At 35.5% G+C, this 22,047-nt stretch overlaps 1 protein-coding gene across 4 annotated transcripts in view; it reads right to left on the bottom strand.

Moving 5' to 3' along the window:
* The window catches only part of EMSY (EMSY transcriptional repressor, BRCA2 interacting), an 82,455-nt gene that overhangs the window by 47,995 nt on the left and 12,413 nt on the right, over positions 1-22,047 (bottom strand). For all 4 annotated transcript variants that reach the window (XM_090265655.1, XM_090265662.1, XM_090265660.1 and 1 more), the window contains 5 exons: positions 20,767-20,942; positions 18,991-19,143; positions 16,629-16,891; positions 7,958-8,234; positions 2,634-2,888 (listed from right to left, as the gene is read on the bottom strand). In XM_090265655.1, the coding sequence (XP_090121781.1) occupies positions 2,634-2,888; positions 7,958-8,234; positions 16,629-16,891; positions 18,991-19,143; positions 20,767-20,942 (1,124 nt within the window). The remainder of the gene's footprint in view (positions 1-2,633; positions 2,889-7,957; positions 8,235-16,628; positions 16,892-18,990; positions 19,144-20,766; positions 20,943-22,047) is intronic.

The following is a 22,047-nucleotide window of genomic DNA, read 5'->3' as shown; positions in this document are numbered from 1 at the left end:
AGACTGGTGCAGCCACAGTGGAAAACAATATGGAATTTCCTCAAGAAACTAAAAATGGAACTGCCTTTTGATCCAGCAATTCCATTGCTAGGATTATACCCAAAGAATCCTGAAACACCAATTCAGAAGAACATATGCACCCCTACATTCATAGCAGCTCTATTTACAATAGCCAAATGCTGGAAACAGTGGATGAGTGGATCAAAAAACTGTGGTACATTTAACACAATGGAGTACTATGCAGCAGAAAGAAGGAACTCCTACCGTTTGCAACAACATGGATGGAACTGGAGTTTTATGCTTAGTGAAATAAGGCAGGTGGTGAAAGACAAATACGATATGATATCACCTAATACAGGAGACTAATGAACAAAACAAACAAACGAGCAAAATAGAACCAAAGACATGGAAACAAGGAACACACTGGCACTTACTAGAGGCGAAGGGAGGGGAGGAGGGAAAAAGGAGGAAAGAAGGGAAAGGGTCAAGGAAATAATATAAATGACCCACGAACATGGACAACAGGATAGGGATTGACTGTGGGAGAGGTGGTAGGTGTGCAGGAAAGGGGAAAGCAATGGGGGGAAAATGGGACAGTTGCAATAGAACAATAAAAAATATAAAAAATAAGATAAAGATTTGCTGGAATCTGTACTCAGAGACCTCATTGTGGCCACCTCTGCTGTCAAGTATACTCAGTCTAACACCGTGCACTATGCCAAGAACAATCAGGTTATTGGCATTGGAGCAGAACAGCCATCTGGGATAACTGCACACGCCTCGCAGAAGATAAGGCAAACTTGATGGCTTAGACATCATCCATGAGTGCTTTCAATGAAGTTTAAAACTGTAGTGGAAAGAGCAGAAATCTCCAATGCCAATGATCAATATGTTCTTGGAATCATCAGTGAGAATGAAGATTTAGTAAAGTGGGAGGCACTGTTTGAGGAAGTCCCTGAATTATAAACCAAGGATGAGAAGAAGGAATGGTTTGACAAACTTAGTGAAGTTTCTATCAGCTCTGATGCCTTCTTTCCTTTCAGGGATAATGCAGACAAAGCTAAAAGCAATAGTATGGCATATATTACTGCTCTGCTGTCCGGTTCTGCTGCTGACAGAGTTGTAACTGAGGCCTGAATGAACTGGGAATAATCTTCACTCACACGAATCTTTGTTTCTTTCATCACTGATTTTATCACAAATTAAGGTTTACTTATACGTGAGTGAAAAATCATGTGGAAATTTTCAAAAAACTTAAAAAAAAATAAAACATTAAATCTGAATAATAAAAAACAGAAAATGTGATATATAGATACAATCCTGCCATTTACAACAACATAGATGGCATTATGCTAAGTGAAATAAGTCAGAGAAATATAAGTACTGTATGATCTCACTTATACGCAAAATCTAAAAAACAAATAAAAATACAGGGCTCATAGACACAAGAGAACAACAGATAAGAGGCTGGCTGAAATGGGTGAAGGTGATCAAAAGGTACAGGCTTCCAGTTTTAAGATAAATAAATCCTGGGGACGTAAGGTACAGCATAGTGGCTACAGCAAACAATACTGTGTTGTACACTTGAGAGATGCTAAGAGAGTAGCTCTTCAAAGTCTTCATCACGAGGAAAAAAGTCTGTAACTATGTGTGATGATGGAGTTTAACTAAATTTATTAGGGTAATCACTGCAATATATAGAGATGGGCAAAAGTAGGCTTACAATTATTCATATGGAAAATAAAGCAGTAATAAATAATTCTTAATAAGTAATTAAGTTGCATACTCACAACTATAAACCTACTTTTGCCTACCCCTGTAAACATATATCAAATCATTATGTTATACACCTAAAACTAATACAGTATATGGCAGTAAAAAAAAAAAAAAAATTACATGCTCTTATCAAAAAACAAATTAAAAATGTCAGTATCCTCCAAATTCCTGTTCTACCACCAAATAAAGTCTAGATTCATTTGAGAAAACTATCCATTTTCTTTTCTTAAAGATATTTATTCTAAGAGGCTTTTTAATTTCTCTGTCACTCCGCCTCCATTCTACCTATCTTTTCTATTTAATACTTTTATGATTTAATAACTTACAGTAACTGACTCAGACTTGAGTTCCCATTGTGCGAGAGATGCTTTCAATAAACTGCTGAAGTGTTATTCCACAAACCACAAACTTATTCATTGTACATGATGTCCTATAATCTTAGCACCTCTTCTGCTCATGACAATTTTATATCATATTCATAAATATGAACTGCTCTCTAACACAAGACTCCCCAGACTAATTTTTCCACTGCCCACTTCCCATAACCCCAGTGGGCCCCAGAATATAATTCCAAATCTGGGTTTATTTCCTCAGCTTTCTTTCTCTCTCTTGAGAGTTCACTGAAAAACAACAAAAAACCCTCTTCCTGCTGTGCAAATTGTTTTTATTCCTTTTCTATTTTCAAGCTCCAGTTCTTCATATATAGGTATTTCCAACAGGAGGTTCTCAAAATACATTTTGGAATTTAAAAATCTGGAGCTTGAGAAAATTGTATATGGAAGTAAATCCATATTATTTTTGCAGAGAGCTGATGACTGGACAAGGATTGCCATATTGCGTAAACATTTCCCAGTTACCTGACTCTTGTTTGATTTGAATGGTGGGCTTGATACCAGCTGGCAAAGGAGATTGCTGAGGCTGTTGCTGATGAGACACTGAAGGAGACTGGGCCACCTGCTGCTGTGTCTGTTGTGGCACTTGATGTAACTGCTGCTTAGGAGACTGTTGATGCTGTTTCGGAAACTGTGCAAGAATCTGAGTTGGGGCACCCACTAAGCTTTTGGGAGAAGGAAGTCTGGCAGATGCCATTTTGATTGCTGATGTAGATACACCTGTAGAAGAGTGGGGGAAAAGAAAATTCAATAGTAAAGCCTTTTTAAAGTTACTTCTGATTATTGTAGTAGATAATACAAACTAGGTAAATCAATAAAAGTAGTAATTTATTAAGCACCTAGTGTCAGATATAATGTGTGGTATTTTACATATTTGATTTCTAACAGCCAAACTTTGCAAGAGGCATTATTGCTCTCACACGAAAAAAAAAAAAAAAAAAAAAAAAAGATTTTCTCTTGGTGAAGAGTTAACACAAAAGAAACAAAATATCATGTAGGATAGTCTCACAGATGTCACAATAAATTCGCTGTTAGAAAATACAGGTTCCTCAATGTAATATAAGAGCAGAGCAAACTGTTTTGAATCCTTTTCTAATACATTTTTTTTCCAGAAATTCCATTTCAGGTACTAGTGAGTCAATTTAAACATGGCATGAAATAAAGTAATTCACAATGAAACATTCATCTTTTGAACTATTTAGCATGGTAAAGTAGCTTTTCTATATCTAATTTTCCAGTAATCTATAAATTAAAGTCATTTAAGAACTCTAACTGGACCCCGGCTGGTGTAGCTCAATTGGTTGGGCATTGTCCAGTGAACAAAAGGTCACCTCTTCTTTTCCCACTCAGGGCACATGCCTGGGTTGCAGGTTCCATCCCTTGGGGCACGTGCAAAAGGCAGCCAATTGATGTTTTCCTCTCATATCCCCTCTCTTTCTCCCTCCCTTCCCATCTCTCTAAAAAAATAATTTTAAAAACCTCTAATTGGGTCATTATATAATCATATGAAAAGTTACAAGTGGGCATACTCAATATATCCATAGCAAAAAAACTCAATGAAAACAGGCTGTAAGACATTTCTTTTCAGTGCAAAACTAGTATCAGCAAGCATGAATAATTAAAGAGTACCAATAACTTCCACTAAAATCTATGAGTCTGAGAGAAAGTTTTCCCTCCCCCCCAACTTTTCATCAATAATTTTATAGTTCACCAACAACACAATAGGACTATTTGTAAATGAATTAATATTCCTAACAGAAAGAACCTAGAATATAGCTCACCATACTCAACTTGCTGAACACAGCTGAAACAATGAAAAGAAACTGATAAATAGCCTAGTTATAAAGTACTTAGGCTATTTCACACCCTCCTCCTCCACACCCCCATATGACACTGTATCACAGAAACATTTTAAATAATATCACATCCTTAAGTAAAATGTTTCTGGAGAATAATAAAGATGGGGAAGAAACCTTAAGAATTCACTCTGACTCTCTGGGCCTCAGCCTCCTCATTTGTTGAATTTTCCTTGCATTAGAAGTCTAAGGATTGCTGTGTGGGTCAGGTAAAATCACAGAATGAGAAATCCTTCACAGTAGACAAAAGGTGTACAGTATTCCCTCACTTACCGCGGGTATTACATTCTAGATCTGTCCCCTGCGATAGGTGAAAATCTGCGAAGTAGGAACCTTACATTTATTTTAATATTTATATATATTTTAAGGCTTTATAAACCCTTCCCACACACTTATAAACCGTTCCCAGTCCCTTATTAACATTTCCCTCTTCCTTATTAACCTTTTCCACACTTTTATAAACACTACTTATGTTCCTAAACATATTCTACACTCTTAAACCTACATAACTTTAACAACATACATATACAGTACCACAAAATCCCACAATATAGCGAAAAATCCGTGATAATTAAAAATAATATTTTTTAAAATCCTGTGATACAGTGAGGCCTCAATAAGTGAACCACGATATAGAAAGGGACTACTGTAGTCATATTTTTGTCTACGAAATGGAGGGCTTACTCACTTACACATGCTCCTATCTTGCCCACTTCCAACTCCCATTGAATACTAGTTTTGGTGGCATGTGTGCTATATTGCTTAGTTGGGCTGAACCAGTTATCACTGGAGCCCCTTTAGGCACCAACATTTTGTGACTCAATAAGCATAAAGTGTTATACAAGGGAAAGTTATTATTTTTAAACTATTTAAAAGCCTTAACCTAAGGCGATTACCTAAGGCTCAGCCCCATACAACTTACAGGTGCACTTTTCTACAATAGGACACGCTACTAAGATGGGGAGTCAAAGCAGCTCTACTTAATATACAGAAACAAATATAGGGAGGCTGCCAAAATGAAGAGACAAAGAAATATGGCTCTAATGAAACAACAGAACCAACCCCTCCACCCTGCCCCAAAAGAACTAAATAAGCCCTGGCTGGAGTGGCTCAGTGGACTGAGTGCTGGCCTACTGACTGAAAGGTTGCAGGTTCGATTCCTAGTCAGAGAACATGCCTGGGTTGCAGGTCAGGTCGCCAGTTGGGGGCAGGCGAGAGGCAACTCTATTCTTGTTCTTCTCCCTCCCTTCCCCTCTAAAAATAATAAATTTTTTAAAAAAATGAACAAAAATAAATGGAGATAAGCAAACTATTAGATGCAGAGTTCAAAACACTGGTTATCAGGATGCTCAAAGAACTCATTGAGTATGGCAATAGCATAAAAAATACCCAGGCAGAAACAAAGGTTAGATTAAGTGAGATAAAGAAAAGTCTATAGCAGTGGTTCTCAACCTTCCTAATGCCACAACCCTTTAATACAGTTCCTCATGTTGTGGTGACCCCCAACCATAAAATTATTTTTGTTGCTACTTTATAACTGTAATTTTGCTACTCTTAGGAATTGTAATGTAAATACCTAATATGCGGGATGTATTTTCATTGCTACAAATTGAACATAATTAAAGCATAGTGATTAATCCCAAAAACGATATGTAATTATATATGTGTTTTCCGATGGCCTTAGGCAACCCCTGTGAAAGGGTCGTCCGACCCCCAAAGGGGTCGTGACCCATAGGTTGAAAAGGGCTGGTCTTCAGGGAACCAACAGTGGAGGGGATGAAGCCAAGATTCAACTCAATGATTCAGAACATAAGGAAGAAATAAGCATTCAACCTGAACAACAAGAAAAAAAAAGAATTAAATAAAAAAAGTATAAGGAGCCTCTGGGACATCTCAAAATGTACCAACATCCAAATCATAGGGGTGCTAGAAGAAGAGGAAGAGCAAGACATTTAAAACTTATTTTGAAAAAATAATGAGAGAAAACTTTCCTAATCCGGTGAAGGAAATACATATGAGTCTAAGAAGCACAGAGTGTCCCAAACAAGATGGACACAAAGAGGATCACACCAAGACACATCATAATTAAAATGCCAAAGGTTCAAGATAAAGAGAGAATCTTAAAAGCAGCAAGAGAAAAGCAGAGAGTTACCTACAAAGAGGGTCCCATAAGACTGTCAGCTGATTCCTCAAAAGAAACTTTTCAGGCAAGAAAGGGCTGGCAAGAAGTATTTAAGGTGATGAAGAGCAAGGACTTACAACCAAGATTACTCTATCCAACAAAGTTATCATTTAGAGTGGAAGGGCAGATAAAGTGCTTCCCAGACAAGGTAAAGCTAAAGGAGTTCATCATCTCCAAGTCATTATTACATGAAATGTTAAAAGGAATTATATAAGAAAAAACTGGGACAACTGTAATAGCATAATCAATAAAATATACTTTAAAAATATTGTTAAAAAAACAGAAGCATGGAATATTCATTTCATCTAAAGATATTTCATTAGTAACTAAGAGGAGTAGTCCTTTTATCTCAATAAGTTCTAAGAACAGCAAACTTTCTAATATAGTAAAACTTTAGCAAACTGTAATGAGGACTAGAAGGGAAAAATAACTCTCAATGGATGATAGTTTTGATATGAGGATCAGTCAGGTGATAAAACAGGTGGCCTTCCCTTCTCTCACCTTCAAATTTAGAAATGATGTATTTGGATCATGTTTGTAACCAGCATTTTAAACAAACTTTCTATATAAAATTTATTTATATTTTTAATAATACTATATTATAGTTTACTGCTGCAAATAGAAAAGTTGGAATGGTTTTTAAAAAGTTATTAAGGTAACAAATAAAAGAAAGTTTCAAGCCTGCTATTTCCTTTTATTGACTGAGACATTAAATAGGTATTAGGTTCAGAAAATAATAACAGATGCTCTCACATTATATCATGGGGGTTATAAAAAAGGAATACTAACCACATCACATCTATGAAATCTCTTCCTATAGAACACACTAAACATGGCTAAAGCAATTATATTTGCTTGCATTTGCTACTAGTTCATAAACTAAAATATTTCCAAGTCTCGGTCTATCTTGAGCTATATATTACTCAAGTAAAATTCAATGAAAAGTAATATTAAGTAAAAAAGAAAAAGAAAAAGAAAAGTAATATTAAGTACTATTCTATATTGCTTCTATGCTGCCTTTGGTATGAATTCTGTGTAATAAGTATATCCCTCTGAGCCCCATCTTAAGACTTACCAACACCATAAAAAAAAAATTTCTAACAATGTGCTATTTGCCTTTCATCTGTGAGGAGCACAAAAATATAGAGGAGATCTAAACTGACTTAAGCTAACAGAAAGTTGGGGTTCCCACATATCCTTTCCTCTACTATAAAGAAGCAACTGTCTTTCAGTTCAGCCTCAGTTCCTCTCAATACTTCCCATTCCCCACCCATACAAAAATATTTAGGAGATTGAAAAAAAGGCAAATGGCAGATTCTTGAAATCATCCTTTTCCCCCTACTTCTTATCACTGGGTAACTTACTTTGAAGAGGTTATATACTTAATGTCTCTTCTAAAGAACCTATAGGAAAATAATTTTAAGTTCCTTATTAAAAAATCCTACTAAAGATATTTGTGTACACCTTTGAAATTTGTTGTGACAAGGTTTAACCTACATTTTAGGAATGTTAATTGCATATGTGAGTAGATACTACGTAAACGAATAAAAAACTTTGAAGTAAGCATTTATTAATATAAGAAACATGAGTAACCCACTATCCTGACATTCTCTAACTGGAGAGGGAGAGTGGTAATCTGTGATGAAGCAGGAAGGACCTTTAGACCCAAAGCAGAAAAATAAACCCATAGAGTTTTCTTCAAAGTTCTCATAAACTACAGGGACAGAATTACAGGTTGAATTACTACTCACCTTGTGCTACTGTTGACATGACCACAGATGGCGTGGAAGATACCACAGCTGTTACTGCGACTGTATTAGGAATAGGTGATGGTGTAGAACTGCTGCTGCCACTGCTGCTACTACTGACCAGAGAGGACTGGGAAGCAGTTATAACCACCGGTGGCTTCTGGGTTGTGGAAGCAATTACTGATGTTGGTACAAGCTTAGTGACTGCTGCATAGTTATGGGATTTGGAGAGAATGTTGGGCACGAAGGTTGAACTTGGTGATGTGGTCACTATAATAACCTAAGAAAGGAAAAATAAGTTCTTTTCATATACCTACTATACTACTACTATATCTAGAGTCATAGTTAGTTATGTATAATTAAAAAATAGCTTACAAAACATGAAGCATGAAGAAACAATTCAATAAATATATAACTAAAAATATTTAAAGACAAAAATTTTACCAACCAAATATTTTAAAAGACAACATTCAATGCTGTTCAAGACATAGAACTTTAATATACTGCTAAGGGAACATATATTGGTACAATCTTTTTAGGAAGTAATTTATATAGTCACTCATTTATAAATATTTGTTGAGCATCTACTATGTGCCAGGCATGATTCTAGATGCTGGGGATAGTGGAATGAACAAATCAAAGTGTGTACTTTCATGGAACTATGTTTTAGTAGGGAGAGAGTAACAACAAATAAATAAGTAAACCACATGTCATGTTGGAAGAGACAATAAAGCAGGGTAGGACATAAAAGATAATGGGAGTGCTTTATGACTTTTTATAAAGATTTAATGAAGATCTCTCTGATAAGGTGACACTTGAACAGAAACTAGAAGTAAGCAACCAACGGGTATGACCCATGTGGCTACAGGGAGCAGTAAACACAAGGGCCCTGAGGCAGAAGCAAGCTTGGTATGTTTAAGAAACTTCAAGGACCTAATAAACGGAATTGGAATTTATTAGGTATAGAGAGCAATAGATGACAGATTCAGAGAAGTAATGGAGGACTAGATGATGGAAGATCATATTGACAGTATATTTTCTTAATCTGATTATGATGAAAACGGCACTTTATATCTGTGGTCTTCCTTCTGAAAATCCATAACCCTCGTCTAATCATGAAAAAAATATTAGACAAATTCCAATAGTGGAACATCCTACAAAATACTTGAATAGTAATCCTCAACACTGTCAGGGTCATCAAACATTAAGGAAAGTGAGAAACTTTCACAGCCAAGAGGAGCCTAAAAAGACATGGTAAGTAAATGTAATATGGTATCCCAAAAAAGAAAATGACAATAGGTTAAATAATTTTTTAAAAAATCTGAATAAACCATGGACTTTAGTTAATACATCAATACTGGTTCATTAATTCTAACAAATGTACCATACTAATATAAAATGTTAAAAATGGAAACTTAGCGTAAGGTATATGAGAGCTCTCTGTACTATTCTCAAGTTTTCTTTAAATCTAAAACTGTTAAAAAATAAAGTATTTTTTAAAAGAAAACATTACTCTAGCCCTGGCTGGTGTGACTCAGTTGGTTGGGCGTCATCCTGTAAAGTGAAAGGTCGCCGGTCAGGGCAAATGCCTGGGTTCTGAGCCAGGTCCCCGGGTGGGGGCATGTGAGAGACAACCGATAGATAATTCTCTCACACATTATTGTTTCTCTCCCTCTCTTTCTCCCTCCCGTCCCCTCTGTAAATAGGTAAATAAATAAATAGAAAACACTACTCTGTTAGTATAGTAGAGCAGAGACAGTAAAAACACAGAAACAGGGAGACAAATTAGGAGGCTCCTGCAATAAGCAAAGCAGAGATGATGGTGACCAAAATGTTCATGGTAGAAGTAATGAAAAGGTAACAGATTCTGAATATATTTAAAGGTAAAACCAACAGGATTTGCTCATAGGGTGACACAGAGAACAGAGAAAAAATAAAGGGCAGGAAGCAACTTAGTTTAGCCAGTATGCATAAAAAATTGTAAATGAAATAGACATGAAGCATTTCAAAGAGAACAGAATGGAGCAAAGATCCTAAGGTGGGAAATCAGCTCCATGTACTGGGAAACAGAAAGCAAGCCAGTGTGGTAAAACCATCCATACAGGGCAAGGAGGGCGTGGAAAAGTAAGCAGAGGCCAGATCAAATTTGTAAGCCAAAGTGAAGAATTTAAACTTTATACTACGTATAATGGAAACCATGGAATGCTTTTAAGCAGGAAAGCAAAAATATCTGATTTTTATTTTAAAAGATCACTCCAGCTGCTAAGTGATAAAAGAGGCAAGAGCGGAAGCTGTGAAACTAGTAAAGAAGCCATTGCAGTAGACCAGGCAATGACAGAGGCTGCTGAGACTGGAGTGTTTGTGGAAATAAAGAGAAGTGAGCAGTGTCAGATTATTTTCAGAGGTAGAGTCAATAGGATTTAATGTATGGAAATAGTAGGATTAAGGAAAAGAATCAAGATTAGTTCCTAGAACTAATATGCATTAACTTGTTTAAATCTCCCAACAATCCTATGACATAGATACTGTTATTATCCCAATCTTACAGTTGAGAACACAAAAATCATTTACAAATGTGCAGTATCACAGTTTTATTCCACATGAATATAATGATGGTGTAGTGATAACCAAAACAGAATCGAGTGTCTTTTTCCTCTTTCACCATAATTTCTTGTGCTGAGGGCAGAAAATTGTTTTTGAAAACCTCAAAGGATTGAAGGGAGAAATTCCTTTTCATTTTTCTATCCCTGCTAAGGAAGATCTGAACTTAAATCAGTCAAAATTTACTAAGTATGTCTTTACTCAGTACTTAAATCTCAAAGAATCTTTGACTATATCATTATATATAGTTCAAGTGTTACAGAAAATTAGTACATATCCATTATTTTAAGGAGTTTGTTAATCATTTGAGCAGTTAAGAGAGATAATACAAGTCTTGAGCAGCAAACACCTATATAGAGTTGACCAGCATACTTCCATATAGACTTGATCAGCAAATACCTATATAGTATTATTACAAAAACAACCATCAGCCATCATATAAACTGAGAAGTAGACTAATACCGTAAAAAAAAAAAAAAAAACCAGAAACTTAAGAGTCAAAAGAACCTGAGATTACCCTGCCTCTGCCACTGACAAATGACAGACCCTTGAGTGTGTTTCAAATCTCTGGGCTCCAACTTTCATTTATAAAATCAGGATGATGCCTTGGCTGGTATGACTCAGTAGACTAAGTGCTGGCTTGTAAACTGAAAGGTTGCTGGTTTGATTCCCAGTCAGGATACATGCCTGGGTTGCGAGCCAGGTCCCCAGTTGGGGGTGTGTGAGAGGCAACTGATTGTTTCTCTGGCCCATTGATGTTTCTCTCCTTCTCTTTCTCCCTCCCTTTCTCTCTTTCTAAAAATAAATACATAAAATAAAAAATAAAAAATAGGGATGATAACACCTACCTTGCAAATCATTATAAGGATTAAAGGAGATAATGATATGAAGCATCTAACACAGTGCTAGGCACATAGCAGGTGGTCAATATTTGACAGTCAACAATTGGTACTAATTAGTGGCTTATTATTACTACTTAATAAATGTTAAAAGGATATAGTAAAGGCATTATATATAAAATCAATCTGGAAACATATTTTAGTGTCTCTATTTTTGTTTCATTGAAAAATTTTAGGTACTTTTTTCCAAAATTCTGATTCCCTTGAGGATCCAAAAGAACTGTGGTAGCTACTACCACAGCCAAGCCAATTAGAGTACTAATGGCTATTAGGTTTCACATTTGCCGATTCTGAACTAATAGTGGCAGCTTTCTGAAGTACAGTGTTTATAAGGACTTCGCAATACAGATGAGGATTCACCAGGCTTGGCAAAAAAGTATGACATGATTAACAGTGTCTGTCACGGGCGAGAAAGAGGAAACATTCACACTCGTGTAAAATATTTGCAATTTCAGAACTGGAGTATGCTTATAGGCTTCTAACATTAAGAAAACAAAATTTCAGCAAAATAAATCTCAAGTCTTTAAGAGCATGTTTTAAGTTACAGATTCAAAGATAAAACATATTTTGAGATTTCAGTCTACAAATCGATTTTTGATCTAAAAGGGGGTTATCCAAAATTAGAAATCTACCTTGAAGAAAATTTATTTGCAGTTCAAAGTTACTTATTACAACAGGGAAAAATAAAGGGACTTTGAAACCAAGTGAACCAAACATTGTTTATTCAGGCCATAATTCAAATTACTGACCTTCTAGCACTCACAAAAACTCCTTAAGAGTGCTGGGACTTGCACCCTAAGGATAAAATGAAAAATATCAATCAAGCACATGAAAGCACAAAGCTATATTCTGCTGCTTTGTTTATATAAGTGCTATACCAATGTTACACTTAAAATGATGGCACCACATTAACATAGGTAGAAATTTGTCTACCCTGAAAATATCTGACCTACTTGAAATTGAATCAAGTCCACAAAACCATAAAAAATTATATTTAATGTAAGTCACTTTATCTGAAGTAATTCCTAAGTTAACTTACATAGCATTAGTGAGAAATACAAGGTGAATACAATAATGTCAACAGCCTCACAAAGATTTCAAAAAATCCAACTACCCAGCAAAAGAAAAACAAAAAACAAATAAAAATTCCAACAAATATCTAATAGTCCTACCCACACTTGTCCAGAAAAATAATAAAACCAACAATACTGAGTATAAATAAAGAGTAGTTTTATATCTGGAACACAGTAGATAATAAACATTTATGGAAAGAATAAATCTTGTTTTTAACTTGTTTTAAATGTTTATTTTTTAAACACAATAGAAAAAAATCTAAGGTTCTGAGCCTGAAATCTCATGGTATGGCTCATACATGACTTTGGAGATAAATATGCCCTCTTATAAACATCAAAAGTATGACAACCTCAACTATCCATTCTCCTTTGACAAGTCAGAAGGAAAAAAACAAAAATAAAAATATGATAAAGTCACTAAATTAAAAAAAAAATTCACCAGCTTCACTTATACATGACCCCCATCTAGTCTAAGTACCTTTATATAGATCTACCAAAGAAAACTCAAAAGTTAATAATTTAGGTGAAATTTAGAGAACTTGGCATATGCACTACGTAAAGCACTTTCCATGAATCATCTCGTTTAATTATCCTGATAACCCTAGGGAGTAAGTAGTCATTAAATGTTTTATAAGCAAACTGAAGCTCAAGAAAGATGGTAGAGCCAGTACTGAAACTAAACCTATTCATTCATTCCAACAAATATTAACACCTACTACCTGCCAGGCATTATTCTAACCACTAAGGAATGATGAATAAGAGAAATTCCCTACCCTTGGCAACTTACACTCTAAAAGGAAATAAACAAATATGTAATATAATGTCAATTAGTTATATGCATAACAAACAAAAATAAAACAGAATAAGGGGATAGAAGGACATGGATAGGAGCTGAGTGCTCTTCTACACTACACTACACTATTTCTCAAACACCAAATTTAAAAAAGTAGATAAGGGGGAGGAGAGAAGAATTACTGATAAAATAGGATTCAGCAAAGACAGTAAAAAAATTATAATATGTTCACTTAAAAGCTCATTGAGTACATAGCATGTGATGCCACCTACTATAGGGCTAGCCCAGAAAGCATAACTATATTAAGTGATATTCAGAAAGATTACCTTGGAGTCATCAAATACAAATGCAGATATAACATTCAGTGTAACACTTAAGAAGTCATCAAAAATAGTCAATTTCAATATATTAAGAGGTAAGCTTCAGTTAACTGATGAATTCAATTATTTTGAACAGCTCACAATGGTGCAAATAAAAAAAAAACACTGCTTTCCATAAAAAGCTGCAAGAGAGGGGAGCTAACATTTTTTGAGTACATATGTTAATGCTGCACTTTGAAATACGCAATCTCATTTAATCCTCACAATAACCTTGAAAGACTGGCATTATTCTCAACTCACAGATGGGTAAACAGATTTAGAAAGACTAATTTATCTTGGGTCAGACTGGAAGAGCTGAGGTTCCAAGCCTGGCTGCTTTAACTACAAAAATTCTTGCTTGACTTTAACACTACACCATAATGCTTCATTCTAAGACTGAAAACAGAACTATATTCCATGGATCAACTCATAATCATTTCTAGTTTATAAAAAAATGATCATTTTTTATATGTTATCGAATGCCATCTCTCTAGAAAACTCAAGGAGGTTCTTTAAATGAAAATTATCATGGATATGAAGATTCAAAGGTGAGAAAGACCACACACTGAACACAAAAATTTACCTCCACTCTTTCCCCAAAATCCCTCTAAAAGTATGAAGGGATTTACTTTTTTAAAGGGAAGAGGCATAAACCTATAAGGTCAAATGGAAAGGAGACAACAGCTATAGTTTTTTGAAACTGGAAAACAAGCAAGACAAGCAGTAAGTAAGCAAGCATTCCCCAAAAATGAAAACCTAAAACAGCAAACAGAAGAACAAAAAATAAGATAACTTGCATCAGAGAACCTAAGAAAGACTCAGGAACTGAAAGCACCACAGACATCTAAAGTGGGGATAAAAGTAGGACTAGAGAGAAAAAAATTAGTTGAAAGTCTGTTTAAATAGCATTTAAATCCCATTATCTTCCCTTATCCCAAAGAAAGACTAAATCCAAGGGAATTTGATGACACCAGGCTGGGTGGGGTGGGTGCTGTGCTGAAAACAGAGGTAAAGTCTATATACAAATGGTGGGATTATCCAGCCCTCTCTCCATTTACTTTCAAAGTAAGGGCAGAAAGACTCACTGCTCTTGATAGGAGACTAAAAGATTCTCCTCTAAGGAAACCAACCAGTCCATGAAAACGCCTCAATGAGAGTGACAGCTTGGTGGAGGTAAAGGGTAGTGGATGTTTCTCAACAAAACGTCCCAGCTAGACCACCCTACAGTGACAGTCACCCGCCAATATATCCCACCCAATACACAGAGCTTTCTGTCAGGTTTTTAATGCCCACTGTTGTACATAAACAGACAGCCAGCATGGAAGGAAACTCTGATATAAGAGAGAGCAAAACAAATAGATAAAAGAAACTTACAGGTAAAAGAGAAAACATGAAAAAAGAAAACATCAAGAAAATTACCCTGAATTATCAGATAAGAGACTATAGTGATTGTATGAAAGAGCAGGATGCTATTTTTTTTTTAAAGGGAACTTTCAGAGAATAAAAAATTACTAAAAATGTAAAGTATGAGAGCAAAATTTTAAAAATTCCATAAATTAGTAAAGGATAAAGAAAAATAGTACTTATAAAGCATTAATTATTATGGAGAACACTATTCTAACAGTTTCACACTTATTATCTCATTTATTTATACCCCTAAACTCTATAAAATAGATATATTATTTTTCCTATTTTACAAATGAGAAAACTTAAGCCTAGAGCTTAGTTTTCCAATAGTCATATAGACAGTAGGTGGCAAATACTGGAATTTGAATTCAGGAAGTCTAATTCCAAAATCCAGACTTGAAACCATTAAATTATAGTAGAAAGAAAAAGCAAACAAATAGAAAATGTAAGTGAGAAAGGATAAGAAAAACTAAAGGATCAATCCGGGCAGTTCAACATCCTGAATAATAGGTGGTCCAAAAGGAGAGAACAGAGAAAAATAAAAAAAATAAATAAATGAAAGAAGCCACTGAGTACTCAACCCAGTGGATAAAATAAGGACTCACACTAAGAAAAACTACCTTGAAATTCTAACTCTGAAAGTTACTGAGTTTTCAAAAAGTAAAAGAGGATCTGAGATTAGAATGGCATTGGGCTTCTCAAAAGCAATACTGGAAGCCAAGAGCCAATGGAACAATTATCTTCAAAATTATTAGGGAAAATGACCGCCATCCTCGAATATGACCCCATCAAGAAAGCGGGAGAGTAGAATAAAGAAATTTTCAGTCTACCATTCAAGGTCTCAAAAATGTACCCTCCACCCATTTATACACCAAGAAACACAGAATATGGTCTAGTAAATGAGTAAATAAACCAAGAAAGAGGAAGATCAGAATGTGGTGAAGGAAGATCCCAAAAATGCAGACATGCAACAAGTCTAGATTAATGTGGGATGTTAGAAGGTCCTAACAACATGAAATTGACAGAATACAGATGATTCAAACATACTGAGACAAGAGTTGAGGAATAAATTGATGACAGCAAACAAAGAATTAAAAGAGAAGACAACAGTTATTCACTTATTCATATGTTTCCTCCTTCTATGAAACACCTGACAACTTTGTTACTCTGGCAAATTAAAAACTGAGTTTCTAAAGATAAAGTCATCCTATATCTTATTTCAGGTTTTAAAAAAATCTTTTGTATTTAAAAATTTTTGCAAATAGCTTCACAATAATAGAATGAAAGTCTTAGAAGTAGGGGATCTGCTAGCTGTGATGTATTAAGCAAGTCATTTTCCATCTCTGAGCCTCATCTAGAAAAAAATGGAATAATACCTATCCCAAGGCTTTATGTGCATAATTAAAATAAGAGATGTGAACATTCCCAGCATAATGCCAAGCACATAGTAAGCACTCAGTGTATGTTTGTTAAACCTGAATCATACTGACGGAAAGAGGTGGAAATAACTATTGGCGGGCAGAGCCTCCTTCCACCACATACCTTCTGTGTTGTTGTGTTTGTCGTCTGTGTTGATGGTTTGGTGAAGGTTATTTTCACAGGAGACATGTGGGGTGGTAAGGAGTTGGCAATGCTCTGCATGATATTGCTCATCTTAGGACTGCCACTCACAGGCACAGTGATGGTCTTTGAGACGGGAACAACAGCCGCCTTTGGAACTTCCTTTAGGACAACAGGGGAGGAGCTAGAAGAGTTTGTTCGCCTTCGTTTTCTGGGTTTTTCTTCTTCATCTGAACAGCTAACACCTGAAAGGCAATGACAATATTGCTATATTTATACCAATCTAACACTGCATTTTATATTTTATTTTTAAATCTTTGTGCTATCAAATCATCATTGATCTGCCCCTTTGCCTCATGCTCAGACAGTAAGTCCTATCAACCCCCCCCTCAGAGAAGTTGTCTTTGAATGTCTTCCCTCCTTTATTTAACCCTGTGGCCATGTCAAGACCTTCTTAGCCCCTGCCTATATTTTACTAACAGCCTCCTAAAAGGTTTTCATGCTTTTGATCTCTCTAGTTCTTTTCCACCCTCCAACCTACTATCAGTTATAAATCTCACATCTAAGTCATGGGAATGCTCTGCTTCAAATTCTTTAAGTTTTTATCTCCCTACAAGACGAGGCACAAAATCTTCATCATATCATTCAAAGTCCTTAATCTTTACAAGAACAGAGTACCCTGTTCCACTCAGCCCTGTGTATCTCTGTAATCCTGGCACCCTGAACTGCTCACCATTCCCCAAAGCCATACCACATTCTATCCATCTGAGGTCTCTACATCCTATTGATCTTTGGGCAATACCACTTCGCATCAATGACCACTTCACCATTCTGCAAGCCATCTCCTCAGTGAATCCACCTCTCCTCTGAGCTCATAAGCCCTTTGTACATTCTCTTCTGTATCATTTGCCCCATAGCAATGTGACTGTCAGTCTGTGTATCTCCCATAATTAAGGGGCTCCCAGAAGGCATAACTAAGTCTTATTGGTTGGTTTCCCCAGTAGTGCCTTGCACATATAAAGTTAGGTGAATGAATGATTATATTCCAGACTAATGTTGCTTGTGTGACTTTTAAGAATAAAGCAATAGCCGTGGCTGTTCTGGCTCAGTGGAATGAGCACTGGTCTGCGAACCAAAAGGTTACAGGTTTGATTCCCAGTCAGGGCACATGCCTGGGTTGCAGGTCAGGTCCCCAATTGAGGGCGTGTGAGAGGCAACCAATTATTTCTCTCACACACCCACCAGTGTCTCTCTTCCTCTCTCCCTTCCTCTCTTTCTAAAAATAAGTAAATAAAATCTAAAAAAAAAAAAAAAAAAAAAGGAATATAGCAATAAACTTCCTGTTACTTCAAACTACATATTATATAAAATGGTTCCTTCATATTTGGGAGTCACTCTCAAGGTTTTGCTAAATGATCAAAAAGTAGATCTCTAAAATTATTTTAAAAGACCATTTGGCTAAATCCACAGAAAACAGATACAAACTTAATAGTCCCAAATTTTTAGTCTTTTCTTTATATACTAAAGCCTCAACTGGTTTTGAAAAAAAATCAAATGAGAAACATAAAACTTTGCAACATACACAGAAAATCTCTACAGAGCAAACATTTAAAAATACAACTCCTTACATGTTCAATTTTTAGACTCTAACTAAAGGCTGACAAAAACCGAAAATCATTCCCGTCTAAAACAGCAAACCCCACCTCTAAAAGTTACCCCAAGAAATCAAGTTTATAACTATATTGAGAAAAATGAAAATCAAATATTACTGTTCTCCAGTTGATATCAAAAGCAGAAAAATAGACAAAGACATTAAAAACAAAATAAAGGAACTGGGCCTCAAACTGCTTTATAAGGTAGAATGAAGGGGTTAAAAACTGCAAATAAACTTCAAAAAATTAGTCAATTAGAAATATAAAAGACAGATTCTCCAGAATGCTTCACTGAATCTAACAGATGTTACACAAATATTTTTTAAAAATACTACGAAGATTACAATTATAGGAGTAAACACTGAATAAATCAAATAAGCTCATTCCTTCATTTCTACTCACATTACTATTTCATGACAATCAAAACAAGCAAATGCTTGAAGGATAACACTGTTCAGGGCAGATTCCCACAGAGGACAAAAAAGAAGTAATTTTCTTAATGCCCAGAACTGATTAAAAAGCAATGTATACCTAGTCACATGTAAAGAAAAGAACTCTTTAGAACCTTCAAAAACTAACCACTGCTAATAGCCAGTGGATTATTAACTTAATTCAGGAAGGCAGATCTAATCAGAACCTATGCTGTAGCATTTAGCCAAGAAGGCCCTAATAACACTGAGAATATCACTTACTTTTGACATAAACAGTACTTCCACTTGGCAAGACAACTACATTGGAGGCAGGACTGGCAGGTCTTGGAGACTTAACCGTTGCTATGCTGCCACTTGGAACAGGGGTAGAGGTTGGGGTTGACGTGGTACTTGTGTAGGAATAGCAAACCACTACTGAAGGAACAATAAAAAAGTTTGCTGTTAACTTTCACCAAAACTGTCCACTCATACAGAAATATTAGTTTTTACTGCAGGCCAATTTTAACATTTTCATGTGATCAGAAGTTAGAGGCCAGTGCTAGGTGTTAGATCTAGAAGTTAAAAGGCATTAATAACCTTTCCTGAAAATTATCACTTAACTGGGTTTCCCCAAAGTATTTAACAACTGTCTACAGGTAACACTGCTAATGGAGAAGAACACACTTACAAAGAAATCAAGCCTAAAACTATACTGAGAAAAATGAAAATCTCTTTTCATTCATGGTAGGAGTTAAACAGTACTTGTATTCCCTTTTAATATTAATAGCACCAATGATGGAGAGATAATTTTTTTCCTAACCATACAAGTTCCAACTTGGTTGGGGGGGGGGGCGGGGGGAACGACCATGGCAAGGTTCCTGTATTATAAACCAACTCACTAGTCACTTGTCATCCAAGCAGTGCAACAAGAACTCAACTAAAGTAACGACAACATCATATTTCAGTATCTTGAATAACAACAACAAGCAAAAATAGCTCATAGGTACCATTTACTGAGTACAATGTACTATGCTAAATCCTTATCATATATTATTACTAATTGTCACAATACCATATCTGCATTTTAAGGGTGAGGAACCCAAGGTTCACAGAAGCTAAAAAACTTGCTGGAGGTCACATAGCTAGGAAATGACAAAACTAGGATTCAAACATAGATTTGACTATTGGAAATGCTATATTCTCTCCATTCTACCAGAGAGCTGGTGGATAGAAAAGGTTAAGTGGGGGGAAAAAAGACACCTCTCCTACAACAAACAAAGCAGAAACTCAATGGAGGTCAAGTTTACACACTGGTAATTGTCTCTCTCTGAATATAGCTTTCTTCAGCTTAAAAGAGAGCCTGGCATGCATGAAAAGTGTGTTTCACTCTGCTCCACAGCCCACCACTAGCCCAGAAAGACAATTCCCTAAAGTCAGCTGACAACTACATTATTTTCAGGGCCATTTTCATGCAACACCAAAGTAAGCTACTAAAGTCAATTAAAATGTGCGCTCCCAAATTTAATATTACTCTCAGCGACCACAGGAGAATTCAAAGATTTTTAAAGTACGTGTCAATCACTAGATTGAATAACAGTAAGAAAGCTTTCTCCATCTGTCAGGTAATCCCTAATGGATTTGGCACATTGACTAGAACAGAGAAGCATCATATACCATTGATTCCAGAAGACAAATACAGAGCTTTATAGTCTAAAGTATAAGTTCAGCATATTTCCCAAGCAGCTAACTGACTTCTATCATCTTATTTATTTTCTATGTCACCCATTAAGACTATCTATTCACTCCTAACAAAATATACTGATATCAAAAATTCATTCCAAGAAGGTTATTTGCAATTTTGTGATTAATATAATTCACACTTTGAACAAAAGAGAGATTTAATTCTGGTTGAGACCAAAATCTTAGCAGTTTCTAGTTTCAGAATAAGAATTGCTCAGCAACCTGTAAACACTATGATGAAAACAGATGAAAAAAATACAACAACTTTTCTTAAAGAATCTAGAAGTCATGTCTATACACAAATGTTTTTCTACTCACCTTCCTTGCTTCCTGTTTCTGCAGGCACTGGAAGAGATGCATTGTGCTGGATAGCTGCATTGGCAACAGCATTAGCTGTTACTGTGAAGGCAGTTTGGGGGACCAGCCGGGGCATCAGTGGTACCAAACGACGACCTTCAATGGACCATTCTGAAGAACTATTAGGTCCAGACATACTGAACAAAAAAGAAAACGCTGCTACGAAGGTTCTCAATCACCAAAAGCGAATCAAATATGTTTTCTCAAACAAACACAACTTTTTAAATTTACAAAGTACCCTAGGTGAATAGCAGAGGGTTCATTTTAAGCAAGCAAGATCAAAATTATGAATAATAATCAGAATTCAAGGAATTTCACATATACATAGCTTCTTACATATTTTATTCTATAATCTGAATCTTACAATGAACATAATTGAAATGATAAAAGATGTTCCTATGTCTAAATAAATATTGACCTTATTTCATTAGTTTAAATTCAGGAGTGCTAATAAAAACCAGCATTTCTACTAACTTTTAAAACTTAACTTTGAAATTAAATTAGAAAGGTAAAAAGTACTCATAATTTTAAAAAATCAGATTTTCTGTAATAATTAAGGGTGGAATGTAGTGAACCTTTACAAAATTATTAAACTGCCTGCAGGGTCAGAGGTTCTGAGGCTTTCAAAGATGGGCAACTGAGACAGTAAATGAGGGAGACTCCAGGGATAGAATAGGACTATATACATTACTGGCAATGTGTTATATTATTATCCTCACTTAAAATAGATTAGATCTGAGGACACTGGAAGAAACCTGCCACTACTTTAATTTTATTTATTTAGAGTCTTCACTCTAAGCATGAGGCTGTTGAACTCTACCTTAGGCAGACACTAGTCTCAGTTTCCCTAAACTTTCTAGCAAATTTTATCCCAGGAATCCAAACAGAGGTTGAAATAAGAAGGTAGCTGTATCACCTCTCTTTACTTGTCTCCATAAAAGGAAGCTGTGTCACTTCTCCCAACTAATGATTAGGGTTGAAGTTGAAAAGTCACTCAGAAGCAAGCAAGCTCTTCACTAAATCAGAAATATTTCTGTACCTTTTCAAAACCAAAGATTTTACAACCCAACCTAGAGCTTACGGCTCCATGTCCACTGGTTCTTCATATTTAGAGTACATAAAAGTCCTTATCAAGGGACAGTGGAATAATAATGATGATGGTAATAATGATAGCTAACATCAATTAAGCACTTGCTATATGTCAGGCATTATACTAAACATTTTACATATATTATTAACTCA

Source organism: Furipterus horrens, unplaced genomic scaffold (assembly GCF_987537825.1).
Source record: "Furipterus horrens unplaced genomic scaffold, mFurHor1.1.pri manual_scaffold_2, whole genome shotgun sequence".
Lineage (NCBI taxonomy): Eukaryota > Metazoa > Chordata > Mammalia > Chiroptera > Furipteridae > Furipterus > Furipterus horrens.
The sequence above is the reverse complement of the archived record's forward strand: the minus strand, read 5'-3'. Positions and strand labels throughout refer to the sequence as shown.